This window comes from Schistocerca americana, chromosome 6 (assembly GCF_021461395.2).
Source record: "Schistocerca americana isolate TAMUIC-IGC-003095 chromosome 6, iqSchAmer2.1, whole genome shotgun sequence".
Lineage (NCBI taxonomy): Eukaryota > Metazoa > Arthropoda > Insecta > Orthoptera > Acrididae > Schistocerca > Schistocerca americana.
The window spans coordinates 492,990,646-493,008,645 of NC_060124.1; the positions used below are offsets into that span (position 1 = coordinate 492,990,646).

Genomic DNA, 18,000 nt, shown 5'->3' on the forward strand with positions numbered 1-18,000 from the left:
TACCTGTCCGTACACAGACACAAGCAGACGTCTGCTTGTGTCTGTGTATGTGCGGATGGATATGTGTGTGTGTGCGAGTGTATACCTGTCCTTTTTTCCCCCTAAGGTAAGTCTTTCCGCTCCCGGGATTGGAATGACTCCTTACCCTCTACCTTAAAACCCACATCCTTTCGTCTTTCCCTCTCCTTCCCTCTTTCCTGATGAAGCAAGCGTTGGTTGCGAAAGCTTGAATTTTGTGTGTATGTTTGTGTTTGTTTGTGTGTCTATCAACATGCCAGCACTTTCGTTTGGTAATTTACATCATATTTGTTTTTACATATAACTAAGTAAATAAATAAATAACATTTTTAGACTGTTGTGAAGTGTATTTAACACATTATTAGATATTCTGCTTATGTTCTTTTCATATAAACAGGTGTTTAAAATTGTAAAACGTGCCCAGTATCAACATGTTTTGTTAAACAGGTGTCATTAAATCAAAGCTCAGATATTGAAGACTACAGAGCTTCCACATTAATTACAGTAATGAATGATTGACTTGATACTTCCCCATAATTTCTACAAGAAATTTAAGTAGAGTCGGGTTGTACATACTGAGGCGCACACATGTTACAGTATTTAAGAAACTGCTGATTAGTTTATCACAGCTTTTCACGGGTCTTGGTATTTTCACTGGGAAAATGTGGTAGGGTTAAGTAGAAGCCAACAACATTCTCGGAATGATAATGTTTCAAACATTGTTTTGCAGATTGCTGTCCTGACACCTTACTTCAAAATATTTTGAACAATCATGACGGTGATACCAGTCAGAAACCCAATGTTAAATTTCCATTCAGTCACCAAGTAAACTATGTATATTTCCAAGCTTGTATTGTCGAATTTCATTCTTAAGGCTCATTTAAACTAGCAAGTTGTTTAACAATATTCAAAATTTTTGTTGTTTGTAAGTGCAGTTATTTTAAAATGCAAAAGTTTAAAATGAGTACAGAGCACATAATGTCTTCCGTCCTTAAGGTGCTGCCCTAGGCCCATGCCTAGTGGGCCTATATGTAAATTCGCCACTGATTAAACCTTTATTTTCCTTCATTTCAATATTTTAAACAATGATACATTACATTTAAACAATGGAAAATCCTGGATGGACTGTAACAATATAATGAAAAGGATAGTTGCTTCTCACTACATAGCAGAGATGCTGAGTCGCAAAAAGGCAGTCTGACTCCAGCTTCCACAGACTGTGGTCATGTGTGTGAGTTGCATTTGTGTGTGTGTGTGTATGTTGTCTAATTTTGAGAAAGGCACTGTTGGCCGAAAGCTAATTGTGTGACAGTCATTTTGTTGTGCCTGTCTGCGACTTAGCATCTCCACTGTATGGTGAGCAGCGACTATTCTTTTCAGTATACATTATGTTTGTCTGTAAACATAATTGTTCATGACTGCTGAATGATAGGATATTAATGTGACGCGTTTCTCTGGGAAAAAAATAGAGTATAGTTTAGACACATTCTAAGGATCATTAGTGTCATCTATAGCTATTAAAATGTTTTCTCCTCAAAGGAGAACAACAATGTAATAGTGTAGTAGGTATTTTTCTGACATTTATGTCAGATGACCCTCCCACTGTGCATTTTAGTGAGGCGTATGCGTGTGTTTCACTGTTGAACAAATCTTTCGAAATCAGCATAAAAGAAACCAGAGTTCTGATCTAGAAGCTGCTTAACTAACAGTCTCTTGAATGTTGGTTTGTAGTAGCTACCAACCAGTCTGAAGAGATGAAAATTGCTTCATATATCTGGGCTATATAGAGGGTAATCCATTAAAGCCCATCAGAAATGTTGGTCCAAATCATTCGCAACTGAGACTTGCATATAGGAGAGGTTGACAGTGTTAAGTTTCTGGGTACATCTCAATAATAAATTCCATTGGGAAGGACTTACCACAGAATTGCTAAAAGTTCCTAAACAAGTCTGTATTTGCAATGTGGATGATGTCAGATGTAAGAGATGTAAATATAAAAGAACTTGCATACTTTGCTTACTTTTGTTCATAAAGCATCATATTCTTGGATAACTTGTCAAACCGAGCAAAAGATTTTAGAGTGCAAAAGCACGTAATAGACTCCTTTGTCGTGTAAATTCAAGAACATAATGTAGACACCTGTTCAAGGAATTGTGTATTCTAACTGCATCTCCTCAGTTTATTTATTGCTTAATGAAATTTGTTGCAAATAATATGTCTCTATTTCCAACCAATAACTGAATACATAATATCAATACTAGGAGTAAAAACAATCTACATAAAGACCTAAAATCACTTACTTTGGTTCAAAAAGGGATCCAATATTCAGAAACACACATTTCCAATAAATTGCCAGCAACCACTAAAAACTTGGTATCTGATATAGCACAAGTTAAACAGAGTTTGAAAGAATTTTTGGAGGCAAATCCTTCTACTCCATAGATGAATATCTTCACAGGGACTGCTAAACTAGCTTGAGTAAAAATTACTGTTAGGTTTCAGCTTTGATGGCACTTGGTCACAAGAGTCAAGATCAGGTATTTTTTGCATGATAAATTTATTGAAAGAGCATAACTATGTTTCATTCTGACGGTGTATTATTTCTGCAAATATTAGCAGTTCCTGTTTCCTGTAACTATTCACGTATCCCGACAATCTCCTGACAGATGATCTGGGAATTGAGTATTATATTCAAATGTTCTATTTTTTTACCTGAGATGTATGCTCTTAAATGTTGTTCTGTAACAACATGACACTTTTCAGGAGAAATCCTAGTCCTTTTCTCTGAAGCACCGTCCACAACCATTCCGGCATGATACAGTAAATGACAGTATTGTGACTGTAATTTTCTATCTGTTTTACATTGTTTCAAACTTCCTTTGTGGGGAGTCGAGGTGTGTCTCCATGACAATGGTGCAATCATCTCAGGTATCACATGAGCCACCTACATATTGTACCATGTGATGATACAGCACAGGAATGTAACACACTGTCTGATACTGCATTAAGTGACTGTGGTTGTATCCTGGTCAGAGTGTTGGTGCAGTGCCTGGTGAGAATATATCTTCTGGTAGTCCAACCAGTTGTGCAGGATATCCACTACACTGCCAATGGAGATGTGGAGTTCTTGTGTCATCTGCCTCATGTGAATGCAACAACTGGCTTTAAGTGATTTATCACCAAATGATGTTCCTTATTGAATTCCTCATGATAATGTAAGAGCTAAAGGACAGCCTAATGGATTGTCAGCTTAAAGATGCAGGAAAATCTTGGATGCAGGAAGCTGAAGATCATAAAATATGAAGAAGTATGAAATAACCCCATATCCAGCAGTGGATTATGTTGGTGTGGTTGAAAGTACATGGGAATGCATTAAGATGTACATTGATCACAGAATGTGTATATGGGGAAAGGGAAGACCATCACTATAAAGTAAGTATTTAAATCTGGAGACAAAACTGAGGATTAATAATCATAAGTTGGTTGAGGAGTAAAGGACTGAAATAATTTACTAGAGAATATCCTCAGTTCTTCCCCAGAAAGCACCATCAATTTAAATACTTGGTTCATGAGTGACAAAATGCCCAGAATATGGACATTATAATAATTGTGAATGTAGTAAAAGTAGTAAAACTTAGTCATAAAATATATCTGTGAGGTGTTATCTGCTGAAATGTGATTCAGATGATACCACTGTCATGTGCTTTGACATATGTAAATGTTACGTTCATCATCTTAGTGACATACATACTATACGCTAATAAAATTGAACAAATGAAACTGTCAACAGCTGGTCACCAGCATGAGCAGTATATTTCTGTAATGATAGTTGACAGTATATAAAATAGGGTTCCATGTTACAAAACACGTCTCAAAAATAGAAACAACTATGTATATATATACAAGTTAAGAAAGGCACATGCCAGCTGTTGATATATGTGCCAACTTAGGATTTTTTTCATTATAATGGAAATACATTAACACTGTACACATAATGACACTTGCCTAGCTTACAAAGTTATCAACCCCTCACTTACATGGTGAGGCAAATGGAATCTTCCAGATTTTTTACCACTTGCACTGAGCAATTGGTGGTGTTCTACATGAAATTAACTGTTGTAATTATTAAATGAACACCACAGTTTTTTGTTTGTACTTTTTTCAATTGTTTGTTACTAATGATGAAATTCTGTTATATATTTGCAACAGATTGCATATTTTATAACTTGGCACACAAGGGGTTTTTTCCCCTAACACAAGTGAGAATATGACTTTTCAAATACATTTAGTAAATAATTTTTTTGTGTTTGTAATACACGAGATGCATAACAAAGTCACTATTTTGAGTGAGTATGTCACATTTGGAAGAAAAAGAGTAACAGGACCTGCCTATTTTTGTTATCTTTTCTGAGCAAATGGGTTTACTCTAGAAATTATTGAAAGATAAGAATATAAAATTGCATATATTTATGAGGGCTGATCAACAAAGAGTGAGATTGATTTTTTCCTACAACTTCAGAGAAACATTCCTATTTGTACCATGAATATCTGAAAAGAGTTGGCTTTTATGTGTGATATCCATACATGAGAGTACTCTCAATTGGTCAGTGATTCTCAATTTTGTTTATGCTCTTTGCATTTCACATAGCAAACAGTGGAGGTGATGCTGGAGGAAGAGTTCAGCACAATAGAATTCTGTGTTCATATAAATCATACAGCCAGTGAAACTTATAAAAACTTGCAGCAAGTGTACTGCAAAGATGCACTACCTTGTGCAACAGTGTTTAGGTGGTTCAGAGCTTCAAAAAAGGCCAAATTGTCTGTGCTAAGCAACATAAGCCTGGAGTTTCAACTTCTGCTGACTGAAGTCAGCATCAACACAGTTGCTCTGATTGTCTATGAGGATTGGTGGATAACATTATGTAACCTCAGTGAAGTGTAAAGAATTTCTTATGACCATGACTCTTTGCTGATGGAGGGGATGCATTTCTGGAATCAGTTATCATGGCTGATGAGTCACAGTTACACCATTATGGTCCTGAAGGAAAAATAGTGAGCACAGTGTGGAGATCTCCAGGTTCTCCAAAACCAAAAAAGGTGAAAGTGATGGAGAGCATATTTTTTGAGTGACATGGGATGATTTACCAGCATACAGTTCCTCCTCACATTACTGTTACAGCAGCATACTACATGCCAGTATTGGCTAAACTGGAGAAGCACATTTCAATAAACAACCAGAACTTTCTTGGGCTGGGTGGTGACTCATCATGACAATGCAGGCCCTAAGGGGACAAATCAACTCATGCAATTTCTGGCTTAATTTAACATTACCTGTCTGCCACATCCACCATTTAGCCCTGATTTTCCCCTCTGTGATGTTTTTATTCCCATCACTAAAGGCAAAGCTTCAGGACATTTGATTCCAGAACCCTGAAGCAGGGCTCAAGAAAAAAGAGGTGATTTTCAAGGAGCTAACATAGAATGGCCTGCACTATGCATTCAAGGACTGTCAGGAATACTGTAAAAAGTGCATTGAAGTAGGAGGGAAATACTTCAAAATAGATCACATAAACATTGAAATGGAATAATACACATCTGTGAAAAAAATCAGAGTCAGTCTTTGTTGATAAACCATTGTATCATAATCTACAACAAATTGATGTAAAAAAAATTACACTTAAAACTGAATCACACATGCACCAAAAAGGAAAAAAAGTGTCAACTGGTACTTACTTACCTTATCAAAAAAATACGACTATATTCCTGTGGTCTGAGACTCTGCAGAAGATTTTGTAAACCATATGCAAAAAGATTGCTATATGGCAAAGGTGAAACATAGTTAACAACACATATCTTTGCAATAGCTAGTTGATGGATCAAAGCAGTATCAGTTTCTGCTAGAATTATCCTCACATCTTTATGTGAAAGTAGGCTGCTGATCCAACCCTGTGGATCACATGCTATTTCTCCAAACCTCTTGGGATCAAAGTAATCATATACCTGGAAAAAATTATTTAATTTCATAATATTTATAATGCAAAGAAGGATATCATAACCTTAATAAGTCTAGGATCTGTAATATTCTTCCTAAAAGGAAGCAATAATGAAAACGGAGCATAGTGTAGATTCTGGAAAATGTGTCTGGCTACTTTTGCTAGTATAATGATAGTAAATCAGTTGCATTTATTTCAGAAAAAAAGAGATATGGAATGAATCTGAAAAATAGTTTGTAGCAATCAGTCACTCTTTCTTTCTCCATATTTGTCCAATGTTAGGGAGTTAATGATTTTGTACACTTGTTATGAAATATTAGTCTTCATTTGCTTATGATCCTCCAGTCACATTGTGCATATGGATGCACATACTGGTACATTTACATCTTGTTATTAAAAAGAGAAAATGAGTATAGAATGACCTTTGTCAATTATCTATCACCTTTTAGACTGTAGAAAATTACTTTCATAACAACATTATACCAGCACATTAACTACATGCACCAAGACACAATGTAAATATCGAGTTCAGATTCTCTCTCTCTAATGCATACGTACACTGACAACATCACCTTTTATACATTCAAAGTATGAAAACAATGGAAATATATCTCACAAAATAATCTGAACACTTGAGAATAAAGGAGAAAGAGTGAGTATGTCACATTTGGAACAAACAGAGTAACAGGACCTGCCTATTTTTGTTATCTTTTCTGAGCAAATGGGTTTACTCTAGAAATTATTGAAAGATAAGAATATAAAATTACATATTTTTATGAGGGCTGATCAACAAAGAGTGAGATTGATTTTTTCCTACAACTTCAGAGAAACATTCCTATTTGTACCATGAAGATTTTTATGAGGGCTGATCAACAAAGAGTGAGATTGATTTTTTCCTACAACTTCAGAGAAACATTCCTATTTGTACCATGAAGATTTGTAGGCCTGAAGATTTATGTGGCATTTCTGACATTTTCAAGTTTTTGGATGTATTATGAATATTTATTGAAAACAGACTGCAAGAGCTTTAGGAAGCTTGATTCCTCAGATATACACTCACAATAATATACCAGCAAACACTTTCAGTTTTACCTGTCCAAAGATCACATTGCATTAGCACAACAAAAGTATGAAAACTCACATGATACAGACATAACAATACGGTTCATTTTTAATTGTCAATGTTAACAGGATGTTCACAGGCTAAATATTTAACAATGAAAGAGACATTTGGTCAGATGAGTGGATTACAGATAAGCCAAGAAATTGCAAGGTATAGAAAAAACTGAGAAAATGACTTAATGGTAGGTTATTATTTTATTTATCATATGGTTTTACAAGTATGCAAAAGTACAATCACATGGAAGTATTAAAATGTGACAATCAATGGACAGCACTTGAATTCACTTGGAGCAGAGTACTCTGATCACCATCAAATGCTTGAAGTGGACACTTCTTAACAATACGGGGGGCGAGAAGGAAATTAGTGTTTAACATTCTGTTGATAATGAGGTCATTAGAGGCAGAGCACAAGCACAGATTAGGGAAGGATAGAGAAGGAAATTGTCCATGCTCTTTCAAAGGAAACATCCCAGAATTTGCCTGGATCAATTCAGGGAAATCATGGAAAACCTAAAGCAGACGGCTGGACATGGGTTTGAACTGTCATCCTCCCAAATGCGACAAGTCTGCTAACCACTGTGACAACTTGCTCAGCACTCACTCCTTAACAATATATTCTACTGTTGGTCCTCCATTTTGCAGTTTCAGGCAGCAGATGAATGAAAACTTCAGTTCCTCAAGGTGAAACCACACCTCCCTTGACCTGCCCCAATGTTGTTCAGCCTTGATCATGTTTGGCACAGTGACAGGAATCCATGTACCTCCTTTCTTGGATCTTGAACCAGATGAGCATTGTTGGATGGATGTTCATTCCAGCATTGTTATCACCTGGAGCTCATGTGAAAAGAATTGATACTTTCTGAATAAACCCAGGATGGTTTATATCTTTTCAGATGAGTTATTGGTTATGTTGTAGGGTATCATACAAGGAAGAGTTTTTATGAGATACAATCTTGTTGAGAAAATTTGATTTCCTCCTTAGATCTCATGGAGCAATACTAGCTAGGACAGGTAACCACTGGAAGGGAATAGGTGTAACTCATTAATGGTCACTCTCATGGTTTTATAAAGTTATGCATCAATATTTGTTGTGTGTGCATGCTGTTTTTACACACTGGACCAAAATGTTCACCAGCTGAATACAAAAGAGCAAATGCAATGCAACTGCTTCTGGCAATCTTGGAAGCAGATTCACTCTTGAACCAAGTTTATTAGATAACTTGTGCACTGTTGTTGCAATGTGTGACGCTACAAACCCACGTTACTAGATGAATAGGTCTAGTATGCAAGGATATCTTTGTGGAGAGCAAGCACGCGGCATGGTGCGCCATTCATGGAAGTGCGTGGTGCACCCGCTTGAGATTTGCAATGGTTGGTGGGATGCATCCGACGCCGGGTGGCCACTTGGCCCGCAGCTTGGGGCATTGTTTGGTTTTTCGCACATTACGTGAAAACTATGTAACTTACTGAGAAGAGTGGTGCGGCAGTGGATTGTGGTCAGCGATATGCACCTTCTGAAAGATCGATCTTTATTTTAAGTCACGAGACGCAAAAGTTATAGTGACCTCAAAATTGGTTAATATCATGAATACTGAAAGATTAATAAAAATAGGAAATAACAGCTTACAGGGATGAGTGAGCACTCATTAAAAACGTCTCATCATAGCAGATCGAGTACCATAGTCATATGTTAAGATTCATAAATAAAAAATAATTAAGCTTGTAAAGAGCAATAAACAAAGTTAGATGGGAAACTGTTTATAAAATTCAGTAGAAAATTCATGATGTAAAGAACGGCACTATATAATATTTTGGGTGGCATCACATGTGTTTTAAAATGGGAAACTGTTTATAAAATTCAATAGAAAATTCATGACATAAAGAATGGCACTATATAATATTTTGGGTGGCATCACACATATTTTAAACTAGTTAAGTTATACTATACACTTAACTTGCAATAGTTTTCATTGTTTGCAAATTATTATTAACATTTATCACGCATAATTAATTAATTATTACAGATATGAAGATTTTGAGTAGCGCAATGTGTAGCTTGGTATTGATTATGTCTACAAACAGTGCTATATGCAGTTCTGTGTTAAAACTTTGCAGCACAGATGTAAGCAAACAAATTTGTGCTAAGTGGCGAAATTGTGCAAAAAATTAAAACTTGATTTACAGGCGATAGAATAATCCTAGAAATTAACGTAACATAGTAAATAAGATGTACTTTTTAGTGCAGTTCCGATGGTGTACTTATTTCTGTTGAGGGATGTATGTGTAAAAATTTGTAACCTTAAATGGGGAGATTGGTACTTGCATAACCAGGGGGAAGGGGTAGGGGGGTAGACATCTGAGCCTATATAAGCGAGCAGCCATCTTGGTCAGGGGTCAGTCGTTAGTCAGTAATGTGGCCAGTGGGTGGCATGCGCGAGCCCCACTTGTGGGTGGCCCATGTGGTCATTTGACTAAGAATTTTTCGCACCGATTTATTTTGACAAAGAGTATTGTTTAATAGTGCAAGTGTGCAAGAATATATTTGGTGAACTGGAAGTGCTGTCATTATTTGTGTGAGTACGAATTATGAGGCATACATCAGCATAAGTGAACATGCGGTGAGCTGTGGTTTCGTGCCAAAACTGTTAGAACAAAGAGGACAGTGGGACTTGTGGTTCTGTTCAAATTGATTGATTAATTTTCGTTAATAGCAGCCTACATTACTGCTATTGGGGGCTTGGAGTCAAATTATTATTAAAGTAAAACTGTAAACTATCTCACCAGTGCTAATTTCATTGCGTGAAAGAAAAGGACGATGCCAATAAATAGTGCTTGAACTGTGTCATGAAAAAATGATTTTGCTATAATAATCGTCTAATTTTTGTTCCCTAGCATAAACTGTACTCATGAATATTAATTCAAAAACTATAACTAATGTGCAGGTGTGGAACAGTGTACTAATGCACCAAGTGTGAAAATCATCCCCTGAGACTTACGTGAGAGCCAAAATTTGCAATAACATTTTTTAATGAACGTTTGTATATGCACATTCATGTGAAATCTTCAACCACACTTATTTTCTACCCCATCGCAAATGTCAAGGCCCAGTTCAGAAGGATTCCTAGGTATTATGGCTTGTAGTCATGTGGCCCTTCAGTTCCAGCAAAAGTCACATGTAGCTTCCTCTGGGCTTCTTTATTATTTAGATGGTGTACAGTAATTTCAGTTTTATGGAAAGTTCACTGTTACAGTTACCGTGGATGACCATGCAGCTTTGCTAGGAATGAAATGATAATTAAATGGACACCCTAGCTGCAAACAGGCGTTGATGTACTTCATTGGGGACATGTTGAAAATGTGTGCCCCGACCGGGACTCGAACCCGGGATCTCCTGCTTACATGGCAGACGCCATGTTCTTTCTGGAACAGATACTACCGTCATATATATAGTTAAAATATGGTTTCCTGGCCATTGACCTTCTTGTGTGCGAACGTACACGCTATGCCCGAACTCGTACGGGACTTGGTAGATTAATCTGCCACGAGTAATGAGTATGATGGGCAAACATCTATTAGGCGCACTATGAATGTAGTGGTGTGGACATGTTGGGAATGTGGATCTCACGGGGAGCGTGCAAGGGATAAGTCCCTGCAGACGCACTATCCTCTGTGCCCGCGGTGGCTCAGATGGATAGAGCGTCTGCCATGTAAGCAGGAGATCCCGGGTTCGAGTCCCAGTCGGGGCACACATTTTCAACATGTCCCCAATGAAGTGCATCAATGCCTGTTTGCAGCTAGGGTGTCCATTTAATTATCATTTCATTGTCTCTGAACAACTAAATCACTTCACCAACACAAAGTGAGTTAGAACAAGCAATATTAAACTCTAGTTTTATAAAATTTTTTGAGTTCTGGAAAAATCACTCACCTCAAAGCAGTTAAAACTCTGCAAAAAAATTTTCAGACTTTTCATTGTAGCCATGAAAGAATCACAATCCTGAGGATATAAAAGTAACACCTTAAATTTTAGATATGGAATAGGTTCTGGCCTGTCTGGATCTGCAATTAAATTAACTAAGTTAATTTTCTGTATCTGACATGACTGTAAATACAAACAATTAATATGTTAAACTGCAATCAAAACATCTAACAGAATGAAGTATATACATAAATTTTTAACACTGATTGAAGCTCTAGGAGTGATCAGAGAAATTAATGCTTCTGCCTTTTTGACTCAGTATTTTATTTTTAGGATTGGGGATGCAGAGTTAGAAGTGGACTGTAACAGGTTTTTGGGAATAGAGGCAGGCAAATTTCTGTCATGGGAAAATTACACTGATGAGCTCTATTTTAACAAAGAAAATGTTATGTACAGTACATAAAGAAAGTATTGTGTGAACCAGCAAGGAATCTGAAACCAACTGTCATGTCACACCCAAATCACACTTTTCTCATACAACATCCTGAAAGCTATAGGACAAGGCAGCGAGACACATACAACATTCTTCAACTTCCAAAATGCATTTGACTTGGTGGCACATCTACATTTATTGTTGAAATTATGATCAAATGGGGTATCAAGTGAAATTTGTGACTGAATTGAGGATTTCTAGGTAGGAAAAACACAGCTTATTATCTTGAAGGGAGACTCCTAAAAGAATGTAGAAGTTGCATCAGGTGCGCTACATGGAAGAATGTTCACCCCCTTGCAGTTCATGTTGTATATCAATGACCTTGTAGACAATACTAATGGTAACCTCAGACTATCTATAACGAATTAATGTCTAAAAATAGGCTGCATGAATATTCAGTTGAATCTTGATAAGATTTCAAAGAGGTGCAAACATTGGCAACTTGCTTCAAATTCTCATAACTCTAAAACTGAGCAAGTCACCAAAAAACATAGTATCCTATATCTTCAATATCAGGGAATCACAAGTGGGATCCATTCAGCTTGTACAAACACTAGTGTGTAACAGTTTTATGAAGAGGATAGTTGCTGCTCACCAGGGCATAGTGAAGCTGCTGAGTCGCAGATAGGCACAACAAAAAGACTGCCACAAAATAAGCTTTTGGCCAACAAGGCCATTGTCATAAATAGATGACAGACACACACATACTCATGCAAACACAACTCACATACAAATGACTACAGCCTCTGGCAGCTGAAGCCAGACTATGAGCAGCAGCAATAGCAGTGCAGGTGGCAACTGGATGGGTAAGGAGGAGGGCGGGACAGGGAGGAGGATGGATAGCATCGTACGGGTGGTGGATGGTGAGGTGTTGCTTGGAAGCATACAAGGACAAGATAGAGGCAGCTAGGTGCAGTTGGAAGATTAGATGGATGGTGGGGGAGAGTGAGGGGGGGGGGGGGGAGGGTAGCAAAAAAGGAGAGAAGTAAAATGTCAGGGTGCATTGGTGGAACAGAGGGCTGTGTATTGCTGGAATGGGAACAGAGAAAGGGCCAGATGGACGAGGACATTGACTAACAAAGGTTGAGGCCAGGAGAGTTATGGGAATGCAGGATGTATTGCAGGGAGATTTTCCACCAGCACAATTCAGAAAAGCTGGTATAGGTGGGAAGGATCCATATGGCACAGGCTGTGGAGCAGTCACTGAAATGAAAAATGTAGTGTTGTGTGGCATGCTCAGCAACAGGGTGTCCAGTTGTTTCTTGGACACTGTTTGTCAGTGGCCATTCATATGGACAGACAGCTTTTTGGTTGCCGTGCTCACATAAAATGCAGCACAGTGGTTGCAGCTTAACTTGTACATCACATTACCAGTTTCACAGATAGCCCCGTCATTGATGGGATAGGTGATGTCTGTGACCAGACTGGAGTAGGAGGTGGTGGGAAGATGTATGGCTAGGTCTTGCATCTAGGTCTGTTACAGGGATATAACCATGAGGTAAGAGGTAGGGAACATGGTTTATATAGGGATGAATGAGGATATTGTGTAGATTTGGTGGACGGTGGAATACCACTGTGGGAGAGGTGGGAATGATAGTGGGCAGGACGTTTCTCACTTCAGGGCACGATGAGAGGTAGTCAAAACCCTGGCAGAGAATGTAAATCAGTTGCTCCAGTCCTGGGTGGTACTGAGTTATGAGAGGAATGCTCCTCTGTGGTCAGATGGTGAGACTTTGGGAAGTAGTGGGTGACTGGAAAGAAAAGGCACGGGAGATTTGTTTTTGTACAAGTTTGGATAATTACAAACAAAGAGATAGAGGGGCTGCCCAGTACTTACCTCAGCTCAGTACAGCCAATAGATACACATAAAACAGAACTGAAAATTTACATTCCTAGCTTTCGGAACAAATGTTCCTTCATCGGGGAGGAGAGAGAGGAAAGAAAGGGAAGAAGGGAAAGGAGATTGTCAGAGGGAAGCCAAAGATATTCTACAGTAAGTACTGTGACAGCTTCAAACCAAATAGGATGCATAGAGAAGTAAAGAGGTGTATAGTATAAAGATAAACCCAACTATGTAGGATGAAAAGACACGTGAATGGCTAAAGAGGAAAGGGAAAGAGGAGAAGACTGAAGAGTGAATGGGAGTGAGGTAGTTTAACGTAGGTTCAGTCCAGGGGGATGGCGGGATGAAAGCATGTGTTGGAGTGCAAGTTCCCATCTCCGCAGTTCAGAGGGACTGGTGTTGGGTGGGAGAAGCCAAATGGCACATACGGTGTAGCAGGTTCCTAGGTCCCTAGAATTATGCTGGATGGTATGCTCCGCTACTGGGTATTGGGCATCTCCTAGGCGGACAGTTCGTCTGTGTCCGTTCATGCGCTCAGCCAGTTTAGTTGTTGTCATGCTGATGTAAAAGGCTGTGCAGTGCAGGCATGTCAGTTGATAAATGACATGTGTAGTTTCACACGTAGCCCTGCCTTGAATTGTGTATGTTTGACCAGTAGCGGGGCTGGAGTAGGTGGTTGTGGGGAGATGCATGGGGCAGGTTTTGCAGCGGGGTCGATTACAGGGGGTAGAGAAGGTAGTCTGGGAATATTGTAGGGTTTAACAAGGATGTTACGGAGGTTAGGGGGGCGACGAAAGGCAACTCTGGGTGGCGTGGGGAGAATTTTGTCAAGGGATGATCTCATTTCAGGAGTTGACTTGAGAAAGTCATATCCCTGGTGGAGTAATTTGTTGATGTTTTCGAGGCCAGGATAATATTGAGTGACAAGGGGGATGCTTCTGTGTGGTCTGGGGGTAGGAACATTGTTGTTGGACGGGGAGGAATGTATTGCTCGGGAAATCTGTTTGTGGACAAGGTCTGCAGGATAGTTGCGGGAGAGGAAAGCACTGGTCAGGTTATTGGTGTAATTGTTGAGGGATTCGTCACTGGAGCAGATACGTTTGCCACGAATACCTAGGCTGTAGGGAAGGGAGCGTTTGATGTGGAAAGGATGGCAGCTATCAAAGTGAAGGTACTGTTGTTTGTTTGTGGGTTTGATATGTACAGAGGTGTGGATGTGAGCTTCAACAAGATGAAGGTCAACATCCAGGAAGGTGGCTTGGGTTTTGGAGAAGGACCAGGTGAAATTCAGATTCGAAAAGGAGTTGAGGTTATGGAGGAAATTAAGGAGTTTTTCTTCACTATGAGTCCAGACCACAAAGATGTCATCTATAAACCTATACCAAGCCAGGGGAAGCATCTATGGTGACAAGAAAGGTTTCAGGTGGGAGAGGAGTGGGAGTGGATTTGAGGCGTTCTAGGAAGTGGTTTGTGTCTTTGATGTAGGATGGGAGTCTGCGGGTGATAGGTTGTAGGTGCTGGTCTACCAGAGCTGAGATACGTTCGGTTGGGGCTTTGAAGCCTGTTACAATGGGACGGCCAGGATGGTTCTCTTTGTGGATTTTGGGTAATAGGTAGAAGGAAGAGGTACGTGGCTCAGGTGGAGTGAGTAAGTCTATGGAAGCCGTTGTGAGGCCTTGTGAGGGACCTTGGACGTTTAGGTTTTTTGCAGCTCAGTCTGGATGGAGGAATGGGGTCCTGGGTAACAGCTGAGGTGTCAGAGAGTTGACGCAGTCCTTCTGCCACATACTCCACACAGTCAAGTACGACAGTAGTGGAGCCTTTATCCGCCGGGAGGATGACAATAGAGCGGTCTATTTTCAGCTCCTTAATGGCATGGGATTCAGCTGGGGTGATGTTGGGGGTTGTCGGGATGTTCATCAAGAAGGACTGGGAGGCAACACTGGATGTGAGGAATTCCTGAAATGTCTGCAAGGGATGGTTCTTCCACACCTAACAGTCTCATCCAATTCCGTCGATTTCTTGTTGCTGGCGATATTTTTGTGCCGTTGGCTATCTTTCTCTGCCACAAGAAAATTTTTTTGGGACATTTCTACTCCACGCGCGATCTTTTTTGCGTCACGCGCGATCTTTTTTGCGGCATGGGCGATCTTTTTTGCGGCACGCGCGATCTTTTTTGCGGCACGCGCGATGTTTTTTGCGGCACGCGCGATCTTTTTTGCGGCACGCACGATCGCTTTTGCGGACGCGCGATCTTTTTTCGCCACTCGCTATCTCTGTTTTTGAGCAACGTGTGTTCTTTTTCCCTGATCTGGACATACTTGCTTGGTCTGGTCAACTTTTTTCATATTTTTCTTATTTAGTGGTCTTCCTTTGGTATAGAACATTACCAACACAATTTCTTTCCTTCTCGTCCTTCCCTCCGTGTTTCATTCCTTCTTATGATTACTATTTCAACTTTAGTTATTTAATTTCCCTACCCACCAGTTACCCACTATGTACCCTAATCCTATACCAAATTATTTACATTCATTCCGGAAACATGCATTCACCATAGCAGACTGCAATCCCACAACCTTTTCCTCCGGTCCTGCTTAACCTTTGGAATTACTCCTAAAGGGCTTACCTTAAAAGTTCCCATCTCCGGGTGCAATTCCTCCTTCCACCAGTCTCTCCTGGATTTCCAGAACCTTCAATCCTTAGCCCTTACCCAACTTGCCCTGAATCTCTACACTACTTCCTAAACCTCTCATCCAGATCCCTCTCTCCTCCAGACACATCTGTTCTATCAAAAGGCTTAACGTTTGGCCCCATACCTAAATTCAACCACACTGCCCTGGTTAAAGATCTCCTCTCATTCACCCGGAACCTCAACTGGAAATATCCCTTCACTACCCAAACACAGCCCCCAAATACTAGACCCAGAGTTGAACCCTGTTTAGAACAGTTCCGACTGCCTTCTCAAAGGGATCCTCCTCCCCTCCCCCAAAACCATCCCTTTCAGCTCCTATCTCTCTTCAAAGTCCTCCACCTCTCAAACCCTTGCTTGGAGAACACACTCAGGAACATCATCCTAGAAGCCAGCTGCAAACTTGAGTTCCATGCTACACACCACCTGAAAAAACTATCCACAGTGCTAGTGCAACACCTAAGAAGTGGGGTCCCTCTCCCTATCCCTCACAAACACCAACCACAACAGAACTTTCAACAAACCCCCCTCATAGCCAATAAACCTAGCCTAGCCACCCTACTCAATCTCCCCATCCCAGCACATACCCCACACAGACCAAATCTCAACTATAACCACAGTCAAATGCCACATATCACCAGTCCCAATTCAGTCCAAAACCTCTCATCCAGATCCCTCTCTCCTCCAGAGACATCTGTTCTATCAAAAGGCTTAACATTTAGCCCCACACCTAAATTCAACCACACTGCCCTCGTTAAAAATCTCCTCTCATTCACCCGGAACCTCAACTGGAAATATCCCTTCACTACCCAAACACAGCCCCCAAATACTAGACCCAGTGTTGAACCCTGTCTAGAACAGTTCCGACTACCTTCTCAAAGGGATCCTCCTCCCCTCCCCCAAAACCATCCCTTGCAGACATTTCAGGAATTCCTCACATCCAGCGTTGCGTCCCAGTCCTTCTTGAAGAACATCCCGACAACCCCCAACATCACCCCAGCTGAATCCCGTGCCATTAAGGAGCTCAAAATAGACCGCTCTATTGCCATCCTCCCAGCGGATAAAGGCTCCACTACTGTCGTACTTGACCATGTGGAGTATGTGGCAGAAGGACTGCGTCAACTCTCTGACACCTCAACCTACAAAGCTGTTACCCAGGACCCCATTCCCTCCATCCAGACTGAGCTGCAAAAAATCCTAAAAATCCAAGGTCCCTCACAAGGCCTCACAACGGCTTCCATAGAATTACTCACTCCACCTGAGCCACGTACCCCTACCTTCTACCTATTACCCAAAATCCACAAAGAGAACCATCCTGGCCATCCCATTGTAGCAGGCTTCAAAGCCCCAACCGATCGTATCTCAGCTCTGGTAGACCAGCACCTACAACCTATCACCCGCAGACTCCCATCCTACATCAAAGACACAAACCACTTCCTAGAACGCCTCAAATCCATTCCCACTCCTCTCCCACCTGAAACCTTTCTTGTCACCATAGATGCTACATCCCTTTACACAAACATCCCACATATCCATGGTCTCTCTGCCCTTGAGCACTACCTCCCCCAACGCCCACCCGAAGATCTTCCAAAAACCTCATTCCTTATCACACTTACCAACTTCATCCTCACCCATAATTACTTCACTTTTGATGGCCAGACCTACAAACAAATCAGGGGAACGGCCATGGGAACCAGGATGGCTCCGTCCTATGCCAACCTCTTCATGGGCCACATGGCGGAGGCTTTCCTGAAGACCCAACAGCTGCTTCACCTTGCTTGGTATAGGTTTATAGATGACATCTTTGTGATCTGGACTCATGGTGAAAAAACACTCCTTAATTCCTCCATAACCTCAACTCCTTTTCGAATCTGAATTTCACCTGCTCCTTCTCCAAAACCCAAGCCACCTTCCTGGATGTTG

General features: G+C 40.3%; 1 protein-coding gene and 1 non-coding gene across 2 annotated transcripts in view; one reads left to right on the forward strand and one right to left on the reverse strand.

The window, feature by feature from the left end:
• Window positions 1-18,000, reverse strand: part of LOC124619804 — a 157,468-nt gene that overhangs the window by 40,220 nt on the left and 99,248 nt on the right. The window contains exons 8-9 of the mRNA XM_047146399.1: window positions 11,062-11,192; window positions 5,756-6,018 (exon numbers count right to left, since the gene is read on the reverse strand). Coding sequence (XP_047002355.1) covers window positions 5,756-6,018; window positions 11,062-11,192 — 394 coding nt within the window. The remainder of the gene's footprint in view (window positions 1-5,755; window positions 6,019-11,061; window positions 11,193-18,000) is intronic.
• Trnat-ugu lies at window positions 10,805-10,879 on the forward strand. The gene has a single exon. It is a non-coding gene; the product is annotated as a tRNA-Thr (tRNA).